General features: G+C 46.3%; 2 protein-coding genes across 4 annotated transcripts in view; one reads left to right on the plus strand and one right to left on the minus strand.

The window, feature by feature from the left end:
* Nucleotides 1–4169: 4169 nt before the first annotated feature.
* Nucleotides 4170–21280, minus strand: LOC144893661 (uncharacterized). 3 transcript variants are annotated; one of them, XM_078784797.1, is made up of 5 exons: nucleotides 21002–21280; nucleotides 10621–10689; nucleotides 7234–7313; nucleotides 6987–7120; nucleotides 4170–5290 (listed from the first exon to the last, which is right to left on the minus strand). In XM_078784797.1, exons 1-5 carry the CDS (start codon nucleotides 21066–21068, stop codon nucleotides 4198–4200), a joined length of 1443 nt encoding a protein of 480 aa, XP_078640923.1. In that variant the 5' UTR covers nucleotides 21069–21280; the 3' UTR covers nucleotides 4170–4197. The 3 variants fall into 3 exon arrangements, with proteins under 3 accessions (XP_078640923.1, XP_078640922.1, XP_078640924.1); XM_078784796.1 differs by having other exon boundaries at nucleotides 10570–10689; XM_078784798.1 differs by lacking the exon at nucleotides 7234–7313 and having other exon boundaries at nucleotides 6987–7166.
* A 375-nt stretch (nucleotides 21281–21655) lies between these two features.
* The window catches only part of FAM98A (family with sequence similarity 98 member A), a 54342-nt gene continuing 49408 nt past the window's right edge, over nucleotides 21656–26589 (plus strand). Inside the window, exon 1 of the mRNA XM_068128429.2 lies at nucleotides 21656–21714. Coding sequence (XP_067984530.1) covers nucleotides 21680–21714 — 35 coding nt within the window. The 5' untranslated portion in view covers nucleotides 21656–21679. The remainder of the gene's footprint in view (nucleotides 21715–26589) is intronic.

The raw sequence follows: 26589 nt of genomic DNA on the forward strand, positions 1-26589 counted from the left end.
TCCAGCCGTTTCCATGCTCCTCGTCGTACCTTCTCTAACACACCCAGCTACACTCATTCCACTCCCAGCCTTGGTCACACACCTGACCACCGAACACTTTGGCACACATTCGTTGGTCGCACACCTCACCAACACACCTCTTCGCGCCCCTTCCTCGGTCACCTCTTCTGTGACAATCACAGGTGTGCCCTCACTCGCACACCCAACCACGTGCGTCACTACCAATTCCAGCGTGCTTTCCCACACACGCTCTACCATTCCAGGTGTGCTTCCTTTCTCACCTGTCACAACCAACTCACCTTTCTCACTCACTCCGTGTCACTCTTACTACTCTCACCTCCACTCTTGACAATGCACTCACCCTTACTCCCGACAGCGCACTCTTTCCTCATGCACCTGTCCGTTACACACCTTTCTCGCGCACACTTGCGCACACTCTCCTGTCACACCCTCTGTAACACTTACCACACCGCGCTTCCATGTGCTCCCTCGCACACGCGCTACGACCGACTCACTCTCGCCAACACCCTCACTCCTTGGCACGCACTTTTTCCTCACACACCCCAGAGTCGGACTTTCTCGCACACCTCCTTTTTCGCACACCAGACCTGTCGCACACTTCACCAACGGCCTCTCACGAACACCCGGGTCCATCTCGACCCCCAAGCTTCTTAAATCACCTGGCGCATCATACGCACGACCATATTGGTCACCACTTACACCGGGTCCTCTTTCTCTTCGCTTCTCCTCCATCACCTGCGAATCCCTCATCCGGTTAATGAGCACATCATCACGATCCGAACACTGACTTTGGACCAATTCTTTTACTTCCTCCTTTATCTCTTTCTTATCCTCTCTCCGTCGCTTCTTAATTTCGCTCACCCCTTCTTCCACTTCTTCTAATTTCTGCTTCACCTCCTTCATCTCCTCGTGCGCCCCTTTAAGTTCTTCCTCTAACTCCACTTTATTTTTTTCTATGTGCTCCCGCACCTCCCGCTCTTTAACCTCCATCACCTCCACCACCTTGTCCATTTTCCTCGTCAGGTCCTCATGTACCGTCTGACACTCTTTTTTAATTACCCCTACGTCCTTTTTCATCTCCTTCTGTATCGATTTTAAACCCTCTATTACCGCTGTGTTCTTCTTTACCTGGTCCCCCAACTCCTTTTGTCCCACTGTCAGTTGTTCTACTCCCAGCGTCAACTCCTCAATACCACCTTGCAATTTTACAGTCCCCTTTCTCACCTCCTTCTCCATGCGCTCCTTACAGTGCCTCACCTCCTCGCGCACTCCTCCGACCTCCTCACTCACACCTCTTCTGATCTCCTCTCCCATCACTTGCATCTCCTGCCCAGATGCCACCCTCATCTGCTCCATTTCCTCCCTGTGAGCATCCAGTTTAGTTTCTACCCCCATTCTGACCCCCTCTATCTGCTGCCCCATTTGTTTAACTTCCCTTTCCGCTTGGTCCCTCATGTCCCTCAATTTGCCTTCCATACTGTTTTCTAACCCCTCTAATCCATTTTTCACTCCCTCTATCTGATTCTCCTGGGCAGCCATTCTATTTTCCACCCCCATTAACCCATGTTTCACCCCTTCTATCCCATTGTCTAACCCCTCTAATTTCTTGTCTAATCCCTCACCGGTCCTCCTCGCTTCGTCCCTCATTACCCCCATTTGGCCCTCCAATCGCTCACCCTGAGCATCCATCCGGTTCCCCATTACCCCCATTTGGTTTCCCATTACCCCCATTTGGTTTCCCATTACCCCCACTTGGTTTCCCATTACCCCCAATTGCTCACTCTGAGCCCTCGCTTCGTCCCTCATTACCCCCATTTGGCCCTCCAATCGCTCACCCAATCGCTTACTATCAGCCCTCATTTGCTCACTATTCTGGGCCATAAGGGCCTTCATTTGTATGAAAAAAAGGTCCAAATCTACCAGTGGCGCTACCACGGTCGCGGGCGCGGTCGCCGTGGCCATGTGCGAGGCACCATTTTGCGCGCCCGCAACCTCGTGCGCGACGCCGCCATTTTGCGACCCTGCTACCCTCACTGCTTCGCTCTCCTCATGTCCCTCAATTTGGTCCTGGATCGACCCTGCCTCACTCTCCTCTACCGGAACCCAGCCGTCTTGGTCTGCCATAGCGCGACTTTCAAAATTCGGGTTTTTATTTTTTTTTGTAAAACACAATTAAATTTCGCTGTTATAATTTTGAGCGCGTGAAACGCGCTCCGGGACCGATCCCACTCCTGACACCAATTGTTACGGACACGACTTATTAAGATGTTATGCTGGGCCGAGCGGAATGGCCGCCGTGTTCGCACAAGTTACCCGATTATACTCGAACGTTGGCCGAATCGCGCTACGCTAGATCAATGAAGGAAAGGACACAACGGCTGGGTTAAATGTCACGACACCAGGGGTACAGTTCTCAAGACCTCCGGAGGAGGATATAATATGGGATATGCAGAACGTTTTAGATTACACGGCACAAGAGGTACAGCACAGAAAGGTGGGCACTTATACACGGTCTTATCTTATTCCCGACAGACCACAGACAAACGGGACAAGACTGACTCACACAGGGATTGATGGCAAGGAAGGGCAGAATCGATGGCTCAAGGTGCACCTTGGCTCAGGGACAGGATCCACACGGTCCGGTCCAGATATGCGGGGAGGTATCGTCGCGCTGGAGGTGGCGTCTGTCTCTCCTTCGTAGCTGAGGCGCATCTGACGTCACCTCCGGTAAGTGGCTGCGTATATCCAGCGGGGAGTGACACGCCCTCGGCTCGTTAGCTCCGCCCCAGATGGAATCGGTCCGCCGCTTCTTATTGGGTGCGGGGGGGTTACCGGGCTCCGCCCTTGACGAGGAGCTGACAGTCAGCCCCTGTGTGGTAACCCCGTCGGAGCACATGGGCAATGGCGGCTAACCAAGCCGGAGTGAGGACGCACACTCCCCGCGCCGCCGCCGCGCTGCCCCCGCTTTTGTTGTAGTTGTTGTTGTTGTTGTTGTTGTTGTAGTTTCATGAGGAAGATGGGAGGATGCGGAGATGAGATTGTGGGGAGGTATTGGGAGGTCCTAAACTTACTACTGGTGCCATACAATCACATTCTGGTGCAACGAAGAGTCAGAATTAATGGAAACGAGTCCTTAACTGACATAGACTAAGAATAACTAGCAAGATGTCCTATAGTTGTCTACGTGAGATGCGGTGAACCTGGGTACGACATTTAATGGGGGAAAAAGGGGAAGGTCGGTTCTACAGAGTGTTGTTTACAGACAATGGGACTAGGGAATGGGGGATTGGGGATAGTTGGGGAGTATTGGGGAAATAGGGGAATATTTACAAGCGGATATGGATGGAGGCCAAATCCCATATCCGCAACAATATATATATATATATATATATATATATATATATATACATATATATATATATATATATATATATATATATATATACACATACGCACACTAGAAAGTTTACACCCCCTTTGAAATTTTTCACCTTTTGTTGCCTTGTGGCCTGAAATTAAATTGCATTAAATCAAACTTTTTCCACCTTTATTTACATATCGTAACCCACAACATCCAAGTGAAAATCAAGTTCTACAAACTTCAGAAAATCAATTAAAAATAAGTGTGTGTCTGTCTGTGTTTGCGTGCCTGTCTGTGGGTGTGTCTGTGGGTGTGTCTGTGGGTGTGTCTGTGGGTGTGTCTGTGTGTGTGTGTGTACTGGCGGATAGTGCACCACTAATTGTGATTGGTGAGGCCAGATAGTATTTTTAACTCACGAGTGCCATCTGCCACATGGACATCATGTTTTGCCCACCAATCACAATCGGGAAGCATCACCATTGTTAGAGTCGGGTGATATAAAAATGGGGTTATTGAAGTGCTCCAATCTTGGACAAACGCTGTGGATGATGTCATCACAACAATGTCACGACTGCAAACACAGCGGGCCTCTAGCAGTACAAAAACGTCAGTCAAAAGCTATAACCAAGCAGACTAAAAGCGAAGCTGCCGACCAAGTTCTCGCTTGCTCAGGCCCGCCAGTGCAACATCACCGTTTCATCCACTTGGTGACTTTGAAGCCTTTCTGGTTATATACTGGCTGATTATACAATAATGTGTTGCCATGACGATGTGAAGCAATGTGCTGTGTATGGATATGAGCACGAAGCAATGGCCTAAAGAATACAAGAACAGCTTTTTAGATTTCTAATCGGGTGCACGGGTGGAAGCAATGGTGTCAACTCACCCAGCCGTAGGGTGCGCCGTGCACTGACTTTGTGAGAAACACACGGCAGATTTCTCGCAGATTTCCCTTTGTCATGTTCAGTGGAAGCAGCCATTTGGCCGACTTTCTGTTGATTGTCCCAGCTATCATTTTGCCACGTGGCCACGATATCCTCAATGCAATCTTTCTCAGCTTGCATACCAGCTTCCTGAGCTTGTGCAACAGCGCCAATTGGTTGAGTGTCTGTTTTAGGGAGCAAACATGGTTTTGACCTCAGTTTGCCATTTTCATATTTTTTACGCTGGTTGGTGAGGTCAGCTGTCACAAAAGCCTTGCTGTAATACACGCCGCTCAACGTCCCACTCACAGTGTCAATCTCATTCAAAGAATCTGGATCCTGTGAAATGTATTCGTCAAATGAATCATCATCCCATTTTTTCTGACTCTTTACCATAGGTTTCTTGAGGTTGGTTGGGTTCATTGACCGAATACCAGATGGCCCAGCCACATTAGAAAGGCCTGTCATGATATTTTTTCTTGCTCTACCCAACACCCTGAACTCTTCCCGTTTTGGTGTCCCTTCTCCATGTTTGGTTCTGCCACGCTTCCTGAAGGAATACGAAGGACTGCCTTTGGCAGAGGCACCACGTTGCACCAGTCCCGATAAACTTGTGTGAACAGGCGACTCAACCCGAGTGAAGTTATTTACAAAAGAGCCAGTGCTGTTATCAAACATATTTTGCAATGCAGTTTCCTCATTCATATCTTGGAAATTTAAACCATCGTTCTGCTCCGACGATCTCCTCAGCAGAGGAGTGCTCTGTGCTCCAGGAACAAACGTGAGTGCAGGTGCAGAATCGAGCATCAAGGGAAGCATCTCGCTGTTATTCCAACATCTGTTCGGTTTGCTTGTTGAAGGAATAGCCATCGGCACACGTTCATCAATAGGTGCTTTGTTGTATATCGCACCTTCTCCTCCTTGTTCAGTGGTACCATTCAAATTGGATGCTATTTCCCATAACCTCTCAAATTTTTTCTGTCTTCTGCATCAGAAAAAGAGAGGGGGAGAAAGGAAGGCACTTGAGTATGTTTTCTCCATGCCTACGTGCTAAAATTGGTTTTTAATCAATCATTTTATCTGCTTAAATATTGGCACTAATGCCCAATTCAACAAACACCAAAAAGTACATTTCAATAAAGAGACTGCTGGCAGTATTTTTATATACTTATTGCACTCACAATGCACAAATTGAAGGTTGTATGAATCTGCACGCACACCTTGTTTAAAGTACTTGGTCGAATGATGGCATTCCTCCTCCATACAGATCTATCCATTGCATCCATTTCATGGAAACCCAAACATTCCATATCTTTCTTCACATATTCAATTCATGCCTTTGAGGACGTCCTCTCTGCTTTCTTCCTTCTGCCATGAGCTTCATCATTTCACCTTCATTGCACATGACCCTACCAACCAAGTCTTCTCTTCCTAAGATCTCCTTCACAAGTATTGATTTTTAACCTCTTCCTGATTTCTGAACTCGATATTCTTTCTTTCAGGGACAATCCATTCGACATGCTTGAGGCATTCTGTACTTGTCGCATTCCCCTCAGATGTGACAAATGGATCAGACCTGTCTTGACTTTCTAGGCCGAGGAAAGCGGCAATGATCATTAGCTCACAATGATGCTTCCGCGAGTCTACGCATAAATGTTGAATCCCATGCCTGTCTGATCTTTCTAGCAATCAGATTATTTGTAGACAGTATATGGATTGTTACCTCCACCACTGAAGGTGGATGGAGGCTATGTTTTCACCCCTGTCTGTCTGTGAACAGGATATCTCAAAGGGTTGTGGACAGATTCGGACGAAATTTGGCAGAGAGGTAGTGTATGTGACACGGACAAAATTATTAGATTTTGCTGAAGATCCGGATCCGGCTAGGATAATTTTTTAAGCGATTCTTCACCATTGGGTGATACAGCCAAAAACGATAAATGGCATGATATCAAGTGTTCTTGACACCGGCACCCTTACAGCCAATTGTGACCTTTGTTTGATGCATAATCGTATTCCTATTGGTCGTTACCATTTTGATACTCGCCAAATGGAAATTTTGACGTACTTATGCATGGGCGGTGTATCGGCTAACAGTCGCTGGTCTGCACACCTATCAGTACTGTACTATTAGAACCAGTTATCTAATTCTTCAAAAAGTAACTGGAACACCTCAAAAAATTATTAGAATGAGAAAACACGTTCAGTTCTTTGTTTATTACTTAAATATCAATGTAATCAAATCAAAAAAATTCTGATTCTGTGGACCTTTAAGCATCAGGTGCACACAACTCGAGACATTCCTTGTATAACCTCAGTTTTGAGCTCTTCCAATCTAACCACTGACACTCACTGATATAAATGTTTGGTGCTTTCCAGGTGTTCAAGAAACCTTCACAATCAAAATAAGTTCTCCATTCTACTAGTATCAGTAAGTTTGAGAAAATTCATCGACATCCATATTTGAATTTATTTGACACAGGAATTCAGAGAGACAAGGAAATTCTACCTCTAGTTAGTGAAGATTTGAAATATCCCACCATGTTGTGTTATTTGGGGTGGGGATGTTTGGAAGGTGTCGAGAAGTGAAAGAAAATACATAATATGTGAATTGCAAAGGGTGTAAGCGAGGGAAAGAAGCATGACAATTCTCACGTACAAAATCCGTATTGCGCACTCACTTGGTAGTCTCATTTTCATGCGCTTGCTCAGGTTCAGCTTGCTCAGGTACACTTTCGTCTGTCTGATATTTTTTCTGCCACCGTAGCACTATGGCTTGTGATTCGGACTTTCCATTGTGCCCATCAATGAAAGACTGGCACAGAACACCAACGTCAATTTGTGGTTCAACAACATTCAGGCTGTGCACGTATGAGAAAAGGCAGAAGAAAAAAAAAAGCATGCATGTTCATTTTCATCAAAATTTACCGGGTTGTTTGTCAGCTGATCCACCACACGCTCAATGTGTATTTTACGACTGTCGTCATCTCCATCTCCCTCCCTGTTAGCTAAAACCACAGACATTAGGATATTTAAAAAAAGAAAAAAAAGACAGCTTCTCATTTTCTATTAAATATCTCAAGATCATCGAACTCATGCGTGTACGAGTATTTCAGGAAAGAAGAAAACATCAGGAGACTATCAATGTACAATTAAGCAAACATAAATGGGGTTCAGATGCAACATTTATCATGAGAAAACAGTGGGACATCGACAGAAAACCACAGTTTTCAAGAACATGACATCGATAACTCTCTTCAGACCTTGACAGAATCACAAGCTAATCAAACACTTGGAATAAGTCTTTCAATCCTGAGATGTCTCACAATCTCTTTCTGAAAGGACCACCTGGCAACCCCCTCCCTCTCCCAATATACTTTATTAACAATCCTCTTGAGGAAGTCCAGTTACTCAAACTCCTGGGTCTCACTACCAGCCATGATCTTTCTTGGGGAAACCCCATTTCAAAATTGGCCTCCAAATCCAACCGCCGACTGGGCATCCTCGTCGTGCAAAGTCCTTCCTTGGCATGCCTGAACTCCTACCCACCTACAAGGCTTTAATCCATTGCTTCAGGGAGTAGAGCTCTCCACCTCTGGGCTGGCTCCCCTGCTCACACCTCACACCTTCTCCCACGCTGAGGTTGAGCCGATCAGCCTATCACTCTCCCATCGCAGACAGGTCAGTTGACTCTCTGTCTTCTACCACCTCCTTTCTTGTCTTGCACTGTCTGCTCCTGTGCTGTCGCCCCAGGTTTCTGATGGGAGCACATGGTCCATAATAAAGCCCATTCTGGTGAAAATCCTAAAATACAGAATCCCTGCTAACCTCCACTCATTCATTCCTCTTTCTCCCCCCCCCCCCCCCCCCCCTCACCTGTGGAACCAACTTCCACATTCTCTTGAATCTCATTCTTCCCTCCAGGTCTTCAAGATAGCTGTTCATCACAAACTCCGATCATCCCCAATCCAAAACCAAGATATTTCTTAACCCATTGAAGCACCCCCATCCTCCCACCCCACCCCCAAATTTTACTTCTGTATCGATCTTTCCACCCCTTGTGTTTCCCCCTACGCCTCACCCATACCTGAATCCTTTGTTTGTCCGTCTCCATCTGTTTACTGACTCCATTGGGGCATTTCCACATTTTCTTTTTTGTTCCTTTTTTTCTGTTACGTCCTTACCGGTTGCATGTTTTTGCAGCTCTTCCACGAGTCTGGACTCTGAATACAAAAAAAAAACAAGAGAAAATGACCACAGTGTGGTCACCAGCTGCGACGTGTAGAATCATGAGGATATCCGTTGCAATATGCGCTACCAAATTCGACCAGTCATTAAATTATATGCATGCACTGGCGTCTTTTTGTCTTTCAGTTCTCGTCTTGTCCTTTGTTTTGCGATGCAACATGCTTCATCAATTGATTACATATAATGTATGGACGTGAATGTTATTTCTGTTAATGTTAATTCATTAATGTTATTTATTAATGTTAGTTCTGGGTGGCAGAGGGATAATTTGAAACGGGCTTGGTCGATAGGGCAAGTCCGAGTGTATGCGCATGCGCTATTCAATAATTACACCTAATTTGTGTCAAGTTCTGTGAAACGAGATTGATATGAAAACATTCATGTTGTCTTCATTGCTAAATTTATTCTGGTTTCTTCAAACAAATCGCGATTTAGTCCGCGATGTTCTTACCTCATACCAACGCACGACCGAGTGTATGCGCATGCGCTGTTCAAAAAGGCACCCCAACAACAACAACAACGCGGTCCTCTCAGAGAGCTGCTCGTCGCAGCTAAAAACACCAAATAAGTTTTTATTACAGAACAGCAAGTCGGCGATTTACGGCATGGATGCGTTCATAAAAACTGCGACGTTATACGGATACGATTTTCCCACATACATCGTGTGATGTATGACGTGTTGCTAAGGAAAGCAACATTTGGTTACCCGAACTTAACTTAAGCTTCATTTCAGTACATATTGAAGAGAAAAATTCAACAAATCAATGCAGAACATGATTGAAATCATGGAAGTACACAAATAGACAATTTAATGGCGTGGGTTGAGAGTGAAGAGACTACTGGAAGGGAGATTTTTTTTTTTTTGTATACTGAATCGAGGCTCGTGAAAGAGCTAACATTTATTTCACAAACAAATCAACCAGACAAACAAAATATATAAAAAGAGGGAGCGGAAGACAAGATGGGGAGAGAAGGGGAAGCACACAAACACAACATTTGAGAGCAGGGAGATGTGTGGGAGGGAGAGGGCTTGGGGGGAGGAGGCGTGGGAAGGGGGGGGGGGGGGAGGGAGAAGTATAAAACACAAGGACACCAAGGACTTCCAGGACAGAAGTTGGTATTTCAAAAAAGTGGAATTGGGGTGAAATTAGCGGGGGTAGAAAAGATCAAGGTTTTGGATGGGGGAAGATAAGAGATGGTGGTGAACAGCTGTTTTAAAAACCTGGAGAGTGGAGTGGGATTGAAGAGAGTGAGGGACTTTGTTCCAGAGGCGGGAGAAAAGAGGAATGAAGGAGTGAAGGTGAGCAGAGAGTCTTGATTTTGGCAGTTTAACCATAAGAGGGTTGCAGGCAGATCTTGTGTGACCTGTAGGAATATTTGGGGTAACAGAGCACAGATAGAGCTGGGGGAGCTAGGCCAGATAGCTAGGCCAGATCCCCCCCCCCAAAAAAAATAAAAAAATCATGGAAGTATACACAAATAGACAATTTAATGGCGTGGGTTGAGAGTGAAGAGACTACTGGAAGGGAGATGCAGGTATGTGCTCGTACTCCCTCACACTCGGCACCAAAATGGCAGTTTTGGGGGGGGGGGGGGGGGTCACCGCTCCAGATGAGGGGAGCTTTCCGTGCAGACGCTAATCTTCCCAAACCCAGTCCGTTCTTTAACGGACGATTAATAGCTGAAGCCGTCTGTGATCAGGGCAACCCAACTCACTCTGAGACAAAGTGACTTCATGCGTGTATTTCATAAGTAAACGGGGAGGTAGAACAAAGGACGCAAAAGCATTTATTTACAGTTTATTCACAAAAATACGTACCTCCAGGTATTAAATGAACGGAAGTACGCTGTACTTCCGGGGGGGCGGGGTAGGGGGGGAGGGGGGAATAAAAAATAAATTGAACGATGTTATATCGGACTAGCGCGACTTAAATTGACTGCTGTTCCATAACGTGTTAACCACGTTCTATGGAAATGAAGCAAAGAGACTCGAAGTAAATCAGCGACTTAGAGTACCTGGTAAAGTTGAGGAGGGTTGGGGAGGGTTTGTATTGTTCTTTTTCTCACTTGTAGCAGAATAGTTGTGACTGCACCATTGATACCAGCCGCTGCATGGTGTGCTGAAAGCCGGCTGACCTGCGGGTGCAACCATATCATGATACGAACACGATCATTTGGCCATGCAAATTTCGATTGCACAAAAAAAAAAAAAAAAAAAACAGCAGGAAAGACATTTGGACCATTTACAACTGTTCAAGAGAACCAATACCCATACAATATGAAATGAAATAGACACCGTTTGACGTAAATGTATGAAGAGTAACACTGCGAGAGTGCGCTCATGGGTCAGGGATATCATCCGTATGTATGTCTACACATCCATATTTCAATCCCACTTTCATCCCTCCATCGATGAATCCCACTTCAAAAAAATTAAAAAATCTGTCGACCTTTTTTTAACTTCAGGTAACCATTCATCGCCAGTCCCTCACCCTTTAGCTTCCAAACAGTAACTCTGTCCTCACAACCCTTCCCGTTCCTCAACCTCAAATCCCGTAACTCCCATGGGAAACTTCCCTCACCTGAATCCACCTGTTCGTTACTCCATCTCAAACCCCGTAACTCCCATGGGAAACTTCCCTCATCCGAATCCACCTGTTCGTTACCTCCATCTCAAACCCCATGACTCGCATGACTCCCATGGTAACCTTCTCTCACCTGAGTCCACCTGTTTGTTCATTTCAAACCCCCTTAACTCCCATGGGAAACTACCCTCACATGAATCCACCTGTTCATTCCTATATCTCAAACCCTGTAACTCCCATGGGAAACCTCCCTCACCTGAATCCACCCGTTCGTTCTTCAATCCCAAACCCCGTAACTACCATGGGATACTTCACTCACCACCTGAATCCACCTGTTCGTTCTTCAATCCCAAACCCCGTAACTACCATGGGATACTTCACTCACCACCTGAATCCACCTGTTCGTTCTTCAATCCCAAACCCCGTAACTACCATGGGATACTTCACTCACCTGAATCTTCCTTCCCTCATCTTTTCGCCCCCCCCCAACCTTCACTTCACACCATCCCTTTCAAATTTCTCTCCCTCCTCCTTTTCATTCCACATCCCAAACCATCCCCTTACCACCACGTCACCAATTACCCAATTATCACAGTTACCTCAGTGCAATGGACTGGAATTACCACCTCTTTTAGCTCATTGCCTATAAATGATATAAAATACAAAGGATCCCCCAAGGAGTCAGCATTGGTAAATCACCGTGGAATAAAATAATTTTCTTCCTTTTCTTCCCTAAAAAACTCAATTAAACCCATTACAGGCGATATTGGCACTACTATTGCATCATCGCGTGAATGAGATAAACAAAAGCTGCTCGCTAGAATGGGGGGTGGAGGGGACCAATCTGGAAGGGATCTAAAATGTCAAAAGGATCAAGGGGTCTAAAGAGTTTAAAGGCCCTTACAATATATAAAAGGTTCTCTCGGGGTATCTTCAAACAGTAGTTGGGCGGTCTATAGGGTTTACAGGGGTCCAAATGTCAAAAGGGCCAAGGAGTCTAAAAATGTGTAAAGTGTCTCATCGGGTCATTTTGTGTCTTAAAAAGGTCTAAATGTCAAAATGGTCTAAACTCAAGAGTCAAAAGGGGTCTCAGCGGTGTGAATCTAAAGGTTTAAAAGGTGCGTTCCAACAGTACGTAACTAAGAGACAAGTACAGAGTGTAACTTTTTATACACACAAACACATACATACAAACACCCATACACACAAACACATCTCATACACACACACATACATATAAACACCCATACACACACACACATATATATATATATATAAACACCCATACACACACAGATATATATAAACACCCATACACACACAGATATATATAAACACCCATACACACACAGATATATATAAACACCCATACACACATATATATATATATATAAACACCCATACACACACATATATATATAAACACCCATACACACACAGATATATATAAACACCCATACACACACAGATATATAAAAACACCCATACACACACAGATATATATAAACACCCATACACACATATATATATATAAACACCCATACACACACATATATATATTGTTGCGGATATGGGATTTGGCCTCCATGTCCGCTTGTAAATATTCCCCTATTTCCCCAATACTCCCCAACTATCCCCAATCCCCCATTCCCTAGTCCCATTGTCTGTAAACAACACTCTGTAGAACCGACCTTCCCCTTTTTCCCCCATTAAATGTCGTGCCCAGGTCCACCGCATCTCACGTAGACAACTTTCGGACATCTTGCTAGTTATTCTTAGTCTATGTCAGTTAAGGACTCGTTTCCATTAATTCTGACTCTTCGTTGCACCAGAATGTGATCGTATGGCACCAGTAGTGAGTTTAGGACCTTCCCATACCTCCTCCCATCTTCTTCCCCAAACAACAACTACAACAACTACAACAACGGCGCGCGCGGGGAGTGTGCGTCCTCACTCCGGCTCGGTTAGCCGCCATTACCCATGTGCGCCGACGGGGTTACCACGAAGGGGCTGCCTGTCGGCCCCTCGTCAAGGGCGGAGCCGGTAACCCCCCGCACCCAATGAGAAGGAACGGGCCGATCCCATCTGGGGCAGAGCTAACGAGCCGAGGGCGTGTCACTCCCCGCCGGAGATACGCAGCGACTTACCGGATGTGAAGTGAGATGCGCCTGAACCACGGAGAGCAAAGGACGCCACCCCCAGCGCGACGATACCTCCCCGCATCTTTGGACCGGACCGGGTCGATTCTGTCCTTGAGCCAAGAGTGCACCTTGAGCCATCGACTGCCCGCTTTCCTTGCCATCAATCCCCGTGTGAGTCAGTTTTGTCCTGTTTATCTGTGGTCTGTCGGGAATTAAGATAAGTGTGTCTAAGTGCCTATCTTTCTATGCTGTCCCTCTCATTCCTGTAATCTAACCTTCCGCCATATTATAACCTCCTCCGGAGGTCTTGAGAACCGTATCCCTGGTGTCGTGTCATTTTAATCCCAGCCGTTGTGTCCTTTTCCTTCATTGATCTAGCGTAGCGCGGCTCGGCCAAGGTTCGAGTATAATCGGGTAACTTGTGCGGACACGGCGGCCATTCCGCTCGGCCCACCATAACATCAAAGTCGTGTCTGTAACAATTGGTGTCAGGAGTGGGATTCGGACCTGGGACTAAATTTATTAGGCCCAAATTTTGGAACACCAATTGTACCACTAGGGTAACAATTGGTGTTGGGAGGTAGAATTCGATCCGGAGCGCGTTTTACGCGCTCGAAATTATAACAGCGAAATTTGATTGTTTTACAAAATATAAAAACCCGAATTTTGAAAGTCGCGCTATGGCGGATCAAGACAGCTGGGGTCCGGTAGAGGAGAGTGAGGCAGGGTCGGTCCAGGACCAAATTGAGGGACGTGAGGAGAGCGAAGCAGTGAGGGTAGCAGACGCACAAAATAGCGTCGTTGCGCCCGACGTTGCGGGAGCGCAAAATGGCGCCTCGCAGATGGCCACGGCGTCCACGCCCGCGACCGTGGTTACGCCACCGGGGGATTTGAATCTTTTTTTTATGCAAATGACGGCCCTTATGGAAAAGAATAGTGAGCAATTGGGAGACCAAATTAGAGGTTTGAAAAGCAGTATGGGACAAATGGGGAATCGGATGGATGCTCAGTGAGCAAATGAGGGCTGATAGTGAGCGATTAGAGGGCCAAATGGGGGTAATGAGGGACGAAGCGAGGGGTACCGGTGAGGGATTAGACAAGAAATTAGAGGGGTTAGACAATGGGATAGAAGGGGTGAAACATGGGTTAGGGAGTAGAATAGAGGGATTAGACAATAGATTAGGGGAAATACAGGAGGGGTTAATGGGGGTAGAAAAAAGAATGGCCGTTCAGGAGAATCAAATGGAAGGGATGAAAAAGGGGTTAGAGGGGTTAGAAAACAGTATGGAAGGCAAATTGAGGGACATGAGGGACCAAGCGGAAAGGGAAGTTAAACAAATGGGGCAGCAGATAGAGGGGGTCAGAATGGGGGTAGAAACCAAACTGGATGCTCACAGGGAGGAAATGGAGCAGATGAGGGTGGCATCTGGGCAGGAGATGCAAGTGATGGGAGAGGAGATCAGAAGAGGGGTGAGTGAGGAGGTTGGAGGAGTGCGCGAGGAGGTGAGGCACTGTAAGGAGCGCATGGAGAAGGAGGTGAGAAAGGGGACTGTAAAGTTACAAGGGGGCATAGAGGACCTGACGCAGGAGGTGGAGCAGCTGACGGTGGGACAGACGGAGTTAGTGGAGCAGGTTCAAAGGAACACTGCGGTATTAGGAGGTTTAAAAGCAACACAGAAAGAACTAAAAGATGACTTGGTAGCGACGAAGAGGGAATGTCAGATGGTACGTGAGGGATTGACAACGAGGTTGGACGAGGTGATAGAGGTAATGGAGACGAAGGACCGGCAGGTGAGGACGCACATGGAAACGGTCAAGGTAGCCTTGGAGGACGAGCTTGAGGAGACGTACCGGGGAATAAAAGAGGTGAAGCAGAAATTAGAAGAAGTGGGAAAAGGGGTGAGCGAAATTAAGAAGCGACGGAGAGAGGATAAGAAAGAGATAAAGGAGGAAGTAAAAGAATTGGTCCAAAGTCTGTGTTCGGATCGTGATGATGTGCTCATTAACCGGATGAGGGATTCGCAGGTGATGGAGGAGAAGCGAAGAGGAAGAGGACCCGGTGTAAGTGGTGACCAATATGGTTGTGCGTATGATGCGCCAGGGGATTTAAGGAGCTTGGGGGTCGAGATGGACCCGGGTGTTCGTGAGAGGCCATTGGTGAAGTGTGCGACAGGTCTGGTGTGCGAAAAAGGAGGTGTGCGAGAAAGTCCGACTCTGGGGTGTGTGAGGAAAAAGTGCGTGCCAAGGAGTGAGGGTGCTGGCGAGAGTGAGTCGGTCGTAGCGCGTGTGCGAGGGAGCACATGGAAGCGCGGTGTGGTGAGTGTTACAGAGGGTGTAACGGGAGAGTGTGCGCGAGAAAGGTGTGTGACGGACAGGTGCATGAGGAAAGAGTGCGCTGTCAAGAGTAAGGGTGAGTGCGCTGACAAGAATGGAGGTGAGAGCAGTGAGAGTGACAAGGAGAGTGAGTTGGTTGTGACAGGTGAGCGAGGATGTACACCTGGGATGGAAGGATGCACACCTGGAATGGTAGAGCGTGAGTGGGAATGCACGCTGGAATTGGTAGTGAGGCACGTGGTTGGGTGTGCGAATGAGAGCACACCTGTGATTGTCACAGAGGAGGTGACAGAGGAGGGGGCGCGAAGAGGTGTGTTGGTGAGGTGTGCGACCAACGAATGTGTGCCAAAGTGTTCGGTGGTCAGGTGTGTGACCAAGGCTGTGAGTGGAATGTGTGTACCGAGGTGTGTAAGGAAAGGTACGCGGAGCATGGGAACGGCTGGATGTGTGAGCAAGGGACGGGCTGCGGGGTGTAAGCATGCAGGTGAAGCATCGACGTTAAACGGAGCAGCGGTTAGGTCGACTTTTAGCCGAATCGGGCCCTCGGTGCGTGCTGGGCCTCGCTTTGAACGGCCGCGTCCGTGCTCCACTAGGCGGAGCGGGCAGCCCGATAGAAAGGGTCGTCATGGCGACCACTTTTTGTTGAGGCAGTCCGGCAGGTCGAGATCGGGACATTGGATGGCTCCACGCCGAGATGGTGCGTGGGATCTCGGCCCGGGTAAGCCCCCTTCCCTGCACCGAGTGCCGGACGCATCCAGCCGCTGGCACGGAACAACCCGCATTCATTGCTCGGCTTTACGAAGCCGGGCTTTGGACGGGAATTGGCGCACCGAGAGGCAGTAGTGAGTAGACGGGTGACGAGGATAGTGTTTTGGCCCCAAAATTAGAGAAAAACAAAATTTGATGATTGGCAAAGGATTGGCAGTAGTGATTGGCAGATGATGGGTAGTGATTGGCAAATTTTTAATTTGTTGAGATTTGATGTGCAAAATTGGTAGTGGGAGATGCCCGATGTGGTGGGATGGCAACTCTGTCATCCCTCACAAACGTGGGGCAAAGGAGCAATAGATTATGAGGTGTATGGCAGTGAAAACTAGCCCGGGTGGGTTAGGATATTGATAGGGCCCGAGAAGATGACATTAGGTAACGTTAAGTTTAGTTAGTGACTGATACCTGTAGTGGGGACGCAGGTAGATTAGTGTGGATGATAATGACGTGGGAGCGCAATAGTTTAAAGGGACGACTGGGAAGCGCAAGTTTCAGAGGGGAGTAGTTAGATGAGATGATGCTGTGTGAGAATTGAACAGGTGTGATTGCACAGGTGTGCAACTGGACAGGTGTGTGGAGCAGTGTGTGAGTAATGAGTGTTGGGGATCAGCGCGAATGCGCTTGGGGAGAGAAGGGTGCAGGTGGCACCAGGTGTGAGAGCACAGGTGTGAAAGTACAGGTGTGTGGAGAGAGTTGGAGTAAGTGGTACGGAGTGGTGTGCATGGTGCGAAGGTGTGAATGGGGGAAGAGTGGACCCCCATCACGGATACCCGGGGCGGGTAGTGTAAGTGTTAGGTAGAGGGTACAGGTAAATTGTGGTTGGATATTGGCATCTGTGGTGCGGGTGAAAGAATGGTCTTTGGATGGGTGCATTAGTGTTGTGAAAATGGCTAGGCGTGTAGCCTGTTAGTGTGTGTAGTTGGTTGGGCACTCCACCACTGTGAGGATGTCGGCCAGGTGAGGCCGCAGGTGGGCTCTGGGAGCCGGTAGTTGTGAGTGGGTGCCTGAGGATCCCGGGTGTGGATCGGGCAGCCCAGTGCCAGAGAGGGCACCGAGTGGGGAGAGCGTCAGAGGGCCTTCCCCAGGTAGTTAGGTTAGGGTAAGGAGCAGGTAAGCTCGGAGGCAACTGCAGTGGTGGGGGTGTGCAGGTGGGTAGACCCGCTGGGAGAGGTACACGCCACAGCCCAGAAATTGTGCGAGGGCACCGGGAGATGAATCGGGGGAGTGAGACCCCAAATTGAAAAGCACCACAGGTTGGCCAATGGGAATTGGTTTTTAGAACCCATAGTGTAAGAGGGCCAATGGTTTGGCCGGAGAAAGACCCCGGGTAGTGTAAAGTTGTTAAAGTCATTTAGGAGATAGTTAGGATTGATGAACCTGTCGCACCATACGCAGCCACTTACCTGTGGTGATGATGATGACTCCACACCTGTGTTTTCTTTGTTCTGTGAGCAGGAAATGAGAATTGCGGTGAGGATTTGTGAGACGCATCACGACGTGGATGAGACATTGGGGTGATTCCATCTCTCCCTCCCTAGGAGGGACTGATGATGAATTGGTGATAGCAAATTATGATGTTGAGTTGGAGATGGCAAATTTTGATGAGAGTTGGAAATAGCAAATTTGATTGGTTAGGAGGGAGAGAAGACGAATTTGGTTTATGGGAGGAACGGGGAAGACAGTAGGGACGTTTGTTGATTAGTAAAATAGATGTTTATGGGTAGTGTTGTGTTTTGTGGATACAGTAAGGGGTAAGGGAGGGGCCATGTAGGTTACCTGGTGGGGGGGGGGGGGGGAGCGTACGGTAGGAACGTACCTGTCTCACCTGGTTTCCCATGTGCCCCTAGTGTGCATTACCTTGTGTTGCGTGCACTTTTGCGCCCTTACCACCTTACTCACTTGTCTGCTTCTTTTGTCTCCCACCTCCGAGGATCTGGCTTTGGGGCAGAGAGTGAGAGGAGAGAGAGGTGCTGGCTTCGCAGTTGTGGGCCTGCACTTTCGCTGCTTGCTGCCTGGATCGATACACATATGGACCGCAATGTTTGTGGCCACCCACCATGGACCGCAGTTCTTATGCGGCCAAGCACCACCCGTGGATGGACCTATGGGTCAACGTGGCACCTATGCCATACAGGTGAACCACTTATAGTTGGCCCCCTGACGGCCACAATAAAGAAATGGACGCGGTTGGCGCCTTTCTTTATTTTTTGAAAGAGGCAAGAAGGCCAAGTGCACCACACGAAGGCAAGACCAGCGGCAGAACATCGGCCGGCTGCGACACCACACCATGATCATTAAACATTTTATTGGTGCACCGGATGGTGCTGACTGTGTGATGGGGTGGTGCTTTTGGTGCTTGGAAGGGGTGCTCTGCACATTATTAAAGGCCGTAAGGCCACAGAGCACTCGTGGGTTGGTGTATCGATGCTGGCATGCGTGCTCTCTCTATGCATAACATCTGCATGTGTTCCTCCAAAAACAGGTCCTGGATCGTAGTGTAAATATCAGTGTAGTCTTGTGTAAATAATGCTCCCTACCGGCTGTATGTTTAGTTTGCGAATTCTTTCCGCGATTCGGTTATCCTGTGGGTGTGTTTCTGTGAGGAGAAGGGTGCAACGTCGCAGGGGGACATATTTACTCATTTGTGAATATCTGTAAAACTGTCGCACTCAGGGTAGAGTTAATAGTAGAGGGAACTACATCTGAGTGCCACACTAAAATAGGTAAACATTTATCGGGTCGGGACGCCCCGAGGGTAGAGAAGGGTGCAATGTTGCGGATATGGGATTTGGCCTCCATGTCCGCTTGTAAATATTCCCCTATTTCCCCAATACTCCCCAACTATCCCCAATCCCCCATTCCCTAGTCCCATTGTCTGTAAACAACACTCTGTAGAACCGACCTTCCCCTTTTTCCCCCATTAAATGTCGTGCCCAGGTCCACCGCATCTCACGTAGACAACTTTCGGACATCTTGCTAGTTATTCTTAGTCTATGTCAGTTAAGGACTCGTTTCCATTAATTCTGACTCTTCGTTGCACCAGAATGTGATCGTATGGCACCAGTAGTGAGTTTAGGACCTTCCCATACCTCCTCCCATCTTCTTCCCCAAACAACAACTACAACAACAACTACAACAACGGCGCGCGCGGGGAGTGTGCGTCCTCACTCCGGCTCGGTTAGCCGCCATTACCCATGTGCGCCGACGGGGTTACCACGAAGGGGCTGCCTGTCGGCCCCTCGTCAAGGGCGGAGCCGGTAACCCCCCGCACCCAATGAGAAGGAACGGGCTGATTCCATCTGGGGCGGAGCTAACGAGCCGAGGGCGTGTCACTCCCCGCCGGAGATACGCAGCGACTTACCGGATGTGAAGTGAGATGCGCCTGAACCACGGAGAGCAAAGGACGCCACCCCCAGCGCGACGATACCTCCCCGCATCTTTGGACCGGACCGGGTCGATTCTGTCCTTGAGCCAAGAGTGCACCTTGAGCCATCGACTGCCCGCTTTCCTTGCCATCAATCCCCGTGTGAGTCAGTTTTGTCCTGTTTATCTGTGGTCTGTCGGGAATTAAGATAAGTGTGTCTAAGTGCCTATCTTTCTATGCTGTCCCTCTCATTCCTGTAATCTAACCTTCCGCCATATTATAACCTCCTCCGGAGGTCTTGAGAACCGTATCCCTGGTGTCGTGTCATTTTAATCCCAGCCGTTGTGTCCTTTTCCTTCATTGATCTAGCGTAGCGCGGCTCGGCCAAGGTTCGAGTATAATCGGGTAACTTGTGCGGACACGGCGGCCATTCCGCTCGGCCCACCATAACATCAAAGTCGTGTCTGTAACAATATAAACACCCATACACACACAGATACATATATATATATATATATATATATATATATATATATATATATATATATATATTATAAACACCCATACACACACATATATACATATATAAACACCCATACACACACATATATATATATGTATATATATATATATATATATATATATATATATATATATATGTATATATATATAAACACCCATACACACACACACACATATATATATATATATATATATATATATATATATATATATATATATATATATATATATATATATATATATATATATATATATATATATACACCCACACCATCCAGTCCCTCCTCCTCCTCCTCCTCCTCCTCCTCCTACTCCTAACCCTAAAATCATGGACCTGCACCTGCGTCCCCAGCGACGGAAAAAGTTTGTTAATTTTAACAAGATTGTCCGTGCAGTTGCAGGTGTATTAACCCCACATCTGGCTGCAGGTGTTGCCGTCTCCTTGAACTTCTCTTTCCTCTTCCACGCCTCCTTGTCACCAACTGCCTTCACTCCTTCCACACAAACTTCTACAATTATCCGAAACACCTCCTCTCCGTAACTCTAACACTTCTTCGCTATATCGACCTCATTACCCATTCAGAACCATACGGCATACCTCCTTACTTTTATCACCTTATAATACACTTTCAAACATCGTCGCTCAATGACACCGAAAACGGTCAACTCCCAGTCACGTGCGCCAAACTTCCAGACAGGTAGAGCGAGCATAAAAACGGTGAACAATAACTTACCGTCGTTCTCGTCATTATCCATGGCTCCAACGATGTGACGGGGACAAGTCGCCGATGCGGGGTGCATCCCAGGAAACGTCACGATCGTTCTTTCAACTGCTCAACAATGAATGAAAAGTTTATGGCTGACGTCATTAAAGACTCAGCCAATCAAACTGGTTATTTACTTTTCAAAACTATATCCAGCGCTTTGTGACAATAAACGGGAATGCAACACGTTGGAGTCAGACGACGAGACCGACGACGATCAGACAGACTCGAAAAGGTCGCAGAGCAGAAGTAAGGGGGCGGGCTTCATTTCAACCAATCAGCGTGCGCGCCGGCGTCGACGCGCAAGTATAGGCCAATCAGATGCGAGTCAGTTTATTCTCCATCTCAATCTGTACAAAAAAGTTATTTATATGCGGAACCAAATTTTTATTCAACATTCCTTTTAACATTCGAAGCATGAATACCAAAAAATATATACAATTAATTGTGTGTAAATATACAGAGACGGTTCTTTCAACCCGATAATGTCATATTAAACAGAAAAATTAATCAATAATTTGAAGAAGCAAAAATTAAAATGGATTTTATTATTTGGATGCGTTATTGGTATTCAGGCAAAGTGTCGGGCAGCCTCGATAGACCCCGCCACGCCCCGCCCCCATTTTCTTGACAGCTGTTCTCGCTAGAATGGAAGACGTGCTCGATGCTCTCGAGGACCTGCAGTGAGAGATTGTTTTTTTTAATCTCTTTATCCTTCACAAAACGATCCTCATTTCACGTTTTCCTTACGTTTTTGTTTGTTTATTCTCTCCGCGCTGTTTTCTCATTTTATTTGTTTAATTTAAAATCTGATCTGTCACTTCATGCCGATACACGAGGCCTTGCGTTAGATTCGTGCCATTTTAATTTTTTTTCGTTATTTTCTAACCGCACGGGTAGTTGAAGCGATTGTGTGGTTGAGTTGGGTTTGATAAATGTGACCAAATATATGGTTTATAGTGTTTGTAGATTTGCTGAAATAAATGTAAAGTCGATGACGTGTCCTTTTGCAGGGAGGGATGGGGATAGAGAGGTGGGGGTTACAGACCGTGGATTTGGTTTGTTTGTGGCGAAATGCGGAGAAAGGTGGGGAAGAGTGGTCGACTCTTCGTGTTTACATAGCCCGTGGGTTTTTGGTGGTTACAAGCTCGGCTCGCTGCGCTCACCTCACCACGCGTCGTCACAGAGGAACAGGATTATTTTAGCTGAGGATAATAACTGTACGGTGTACCTGAGTTGCTGTGTTGTCATGATTTACATCAATCATTTATAGAAACAATTATTTTGCACAGATTTATTTGTAGTGTTTGTGATATTACATTTTTATAGGCAATTCAGGTTGAAGACTTAGGTTGAAAAAGAAAACGATTCAAAAAAAGAATCCCTCAGCACTTACATACAGGTAGGGGGGTGGGGGGCTAGGGGGTAGGGGGGTAGGGGGTAGGTGCAGACTGGAAGTTTGGAACGATTACACCTCACCACAACGTAATGAAAAACACCTCACCACCACATAATGAAAAACACACCACCACGTAATGAAAAACACACCACCACATAATGAAAAACACCTCTCCACCACGTAATGAAAAACACCTCTCCACCACGTAATGAAAAACACCTCTCCACAACGTAATGAAAAACACCTCACCACCACATAATGAAAAACACCTCACCACCACGTAATGAAAAACACCTCACCACCACGTAATGAAAAACACCTCACCACCATACTAATGAAAAACCTCACCACCACGTAATGAAAAACACCTCACCACCATGTAAATCAAAACACCTCACCACCACGTAATGAAAAACACCTCACCACAACGTAATGAAAAACACCTCACCACCACGTAATGAAAAACACCTCACCACCACGTAATGAAAAACACCTCACCACCACGTAATGAAAAACACCTCACCACCACATAATGAAAAACACCTCACCACCACGTAATGAAAAACACCTCACCACCATGTAAATCAAAACACCTCACCACCACGTAATGAAAAACACCTCTCCACCACGTAATGAAAAACACCTCACCACCATGTAAATCAAAACACCTCACCACCATGTAAATCAAAACACCTCACCACCACGTAATGAAAAACACCTCACCACAACGTAATGAAAAACACCTCACCACCACGTAATGAAAAACACCTCACCACCACGTAATGAAAAACACCTCACCACCACGTAATGAAAAACACCTCACCACCACGTAAATCAAAACACCTCACCACCACGTAAATCAAAACACCTCACCACCACGTAATGAAAAACACCTCTCCACCACGTAATGAAAAACACCTCACCACCACGTAATGAAAAACACCTCACCACCACGTAAATCAAAACACCTTACCACCACATAGTGAAAAACACCTCACCACCACATAATGAAAAACACCTCACCACCATGTAAATCAAAACACCTTACCACCACATAATGAAAAACACCTTACCACCACGTAATGAAAAACACCTCACCACCACATAATGAAAAACACCTCACCACCACGTAATGAAAAACACCTCACCACCACATCATGAAAAACACCTTACCACCAAGTAATGAAAAACACCTCACCACCATGTAAATCAAAACACCTTACCACCACGTAATGAAAAACACCTCACCACCACGTAAATCAAAACACCTTACCACCACATAGTGAAAAACACCTTACCACCACGTAATGAAAAACACCTCACCACCACGTAATGAAAAACACCTCACCACCATGTAAATCAAAACACCTCACCACCACGTAATGAAAAACACCTCACCACCATGTAAATCAAAACACCTTACCACCACATAATGAAAAACACCTTACCACCACATAATGAAGAACACCTTACCACCACGTAATGAAAAACACCTCACCACCATGTAAATCAAAACACCTTACCACCACGTAATGAAAAACACCTCACCACCACGTAAATCAAAACACCTTACCACCACGTAGTGAAAAACACCTTACCACCACGTAATGAAAAACACCTCACCACCATGTAATGAAAAACACCTCACCACCACATCATGAAAAACACCTTACCACCAAGTAATGAAAAACACCTCACCACCATGTAAATCAAAACACCTTACCACCACGTAATGAAAAACACCTCACCACCACGTAAATCAAAACACCTTACCACCACGTAGTGAAAAACACCTTACCACCACGTAATGAAAAACACCTCACCACCACGTAATGAAAAACACCTCACCACCATGTAAATCAAAACACCTCACCACCACGTAATGAAAAACACCTCACCACCATGTAAATCAAAACACCTTACCACCACATAATGAAAAACACCTTACCACCACATAATGAAGAACACCTTACCACCACGTAATGAAAAACACCTCACCACCACATAATGAAAAACACCTCACCACCACGTAATGAAAAACACCTCACCACCACATCCTGAAAAACACCTTACCACCACGTAATGAAAAACACCTCACCACCATGTAAATCAAAACACCTTACCACCACGTAATGAAAAACACCTCACCACCACGTAAATCAAAACACCTTACCACCACGTAAATCAAAACACCTTACCACCACGTAGTGAAAAACACCTTACCACCACGTAATGAAAAACACCTCACCACCACGTAATGAAAAACACCTCACCACCATGTAAATCAAAACACCTCACCACCACATAATGAAAAACACCTCACCACCACGTAAATCAAAACACCTCCACAACGTAATGAAAAACACCTCACCACCACGTAATGAAAAACACCTCACCACCACGTAATGAAAAACACCTCACCACCACATAATGAAAAACACCTCACCACCACATAATGAAAAACACCTCACCACCACATAATGAAAAACACCTCACCACCACATAATGAAAAACACCTTACCACCACGTAATGAAAAACACCTCACCACCATGTAAATCAAAACACCTTACCACCACATAATGAAAAACACCTCACCACCACGTAATGAAAAACACCTCACCACCATGTAATGAAAAACACCGCACCATCACGTAATGAAAAACACTTCACCACCACCTAATGAAAAACACCTCACCACCACCTAATGAAAAACACCTCACCACCACCTAATGAAAAACACCTCACCACCACATAATGAAAAACACCTCACCACCACCTAATGAAAAACACCTCACCACCACGTAATGAAAAACATCTCACCACCACGTAATGAAAAACACCTCACCACCACATAATGAAAAACACCTCACCACCACGTAATGAAAAACACCTCACCACCACGTAATGAAAAACACTTCACCACCACGTAATGAAAAACACCTCACCACCACATAATGAAAAACACCTTACCACCACGTAATGAAAAACACCTTACCACCACGTAATGAAAAACACCTCACCACCACATAATGAAAAACACCTTACCACCACGTAATGAAAAACACCTCACCACCACATAATTAAAAACACCTTACCACCACGTAATGAAAAACACCTCACCACCACATAATGAAAAACACCTCACCACCACGTAATGAAAAACACCTCACCACCACATAATGAAAAACACCTTACCACCACGAAATGAAAAACACCTCACCACCATGTAAATCAAAACACCTCACCACCACGTAATGAAAAACACCTCACCACCACGTAATGAAAAACACCTCACCACCACGTAATGAAAAACACCTCACCACCACGTAATGAAAAACACCTCACCACCACGTAATGAAAAACACCTCACCACCACGTAATGAAAAACACCTCACCACCACGTAATGAAAAACACCTCACCACCACGTAATGAAAAACACCTCTCCACCACGTAATGAAAAACACCTCTCCACCACGTAATGAAAAACACCTCTCCACCACGTAATGAAAAACACCTCTCCACCACGTAATGAAAAACACCTCTCCACCACGTAATGAAAAACACCTCTCCACCACGTAATGAAAAACACCTCTCCACCACGTAATGAAAAACACCTCTCCACCACGTAATGAAAAACACCTCTCCACCACGTAATGAAAAACACCTCTCCACCACGTAATGAAAAACACCTCTCCACCACGTAATGAAAAACACCTCTCCACCACGTAATGAAAAACACCTCTCCACCACGTAATGAAAAACACCTCTCCACCACGTAATGAAAAACACCTCACCACCACGTAATGAAAAACACCTCTCCACCACGTAATGAAAAACACCTCTCCACCACGTAATGAAAAACACCTCTCCACCACGTAATGAAAAACACCTCTCCACCACGTAATGAAAAACACCTCTCCACCACGTAATGAAAAACACCTCTCCACCACGTAATGAAAAACACCTCTCCACCCCGTAATGAAAAACACCTCTCCACCACGTAATGAAAAACACCTCTCCACCACGTAATGAAAAACACCTCTCCACCACGTAATGAAAAACACCTCTCCACCACGTAATGAAAAACACCTCTCCACCACGTAATGAAAAACACCTCTCCACCACGTAATGAAAAACACATCTCCACCACGTAATGA

The sequence above is a fragment of the Myxine glutinosa genome, chromosome 9 (genome assembly GCF_964187855.1).
Source record: "Myxine glutinosa chromosome 9, kmMyxGlut1.1, whole genome shotgun sequence".
Taxonomy (NCBI): Eukaryota; Metazoa; Chordata; class Myxini; order Myxiniformes; family Myxinidae; genus Myxine; species Myxine glutinosa.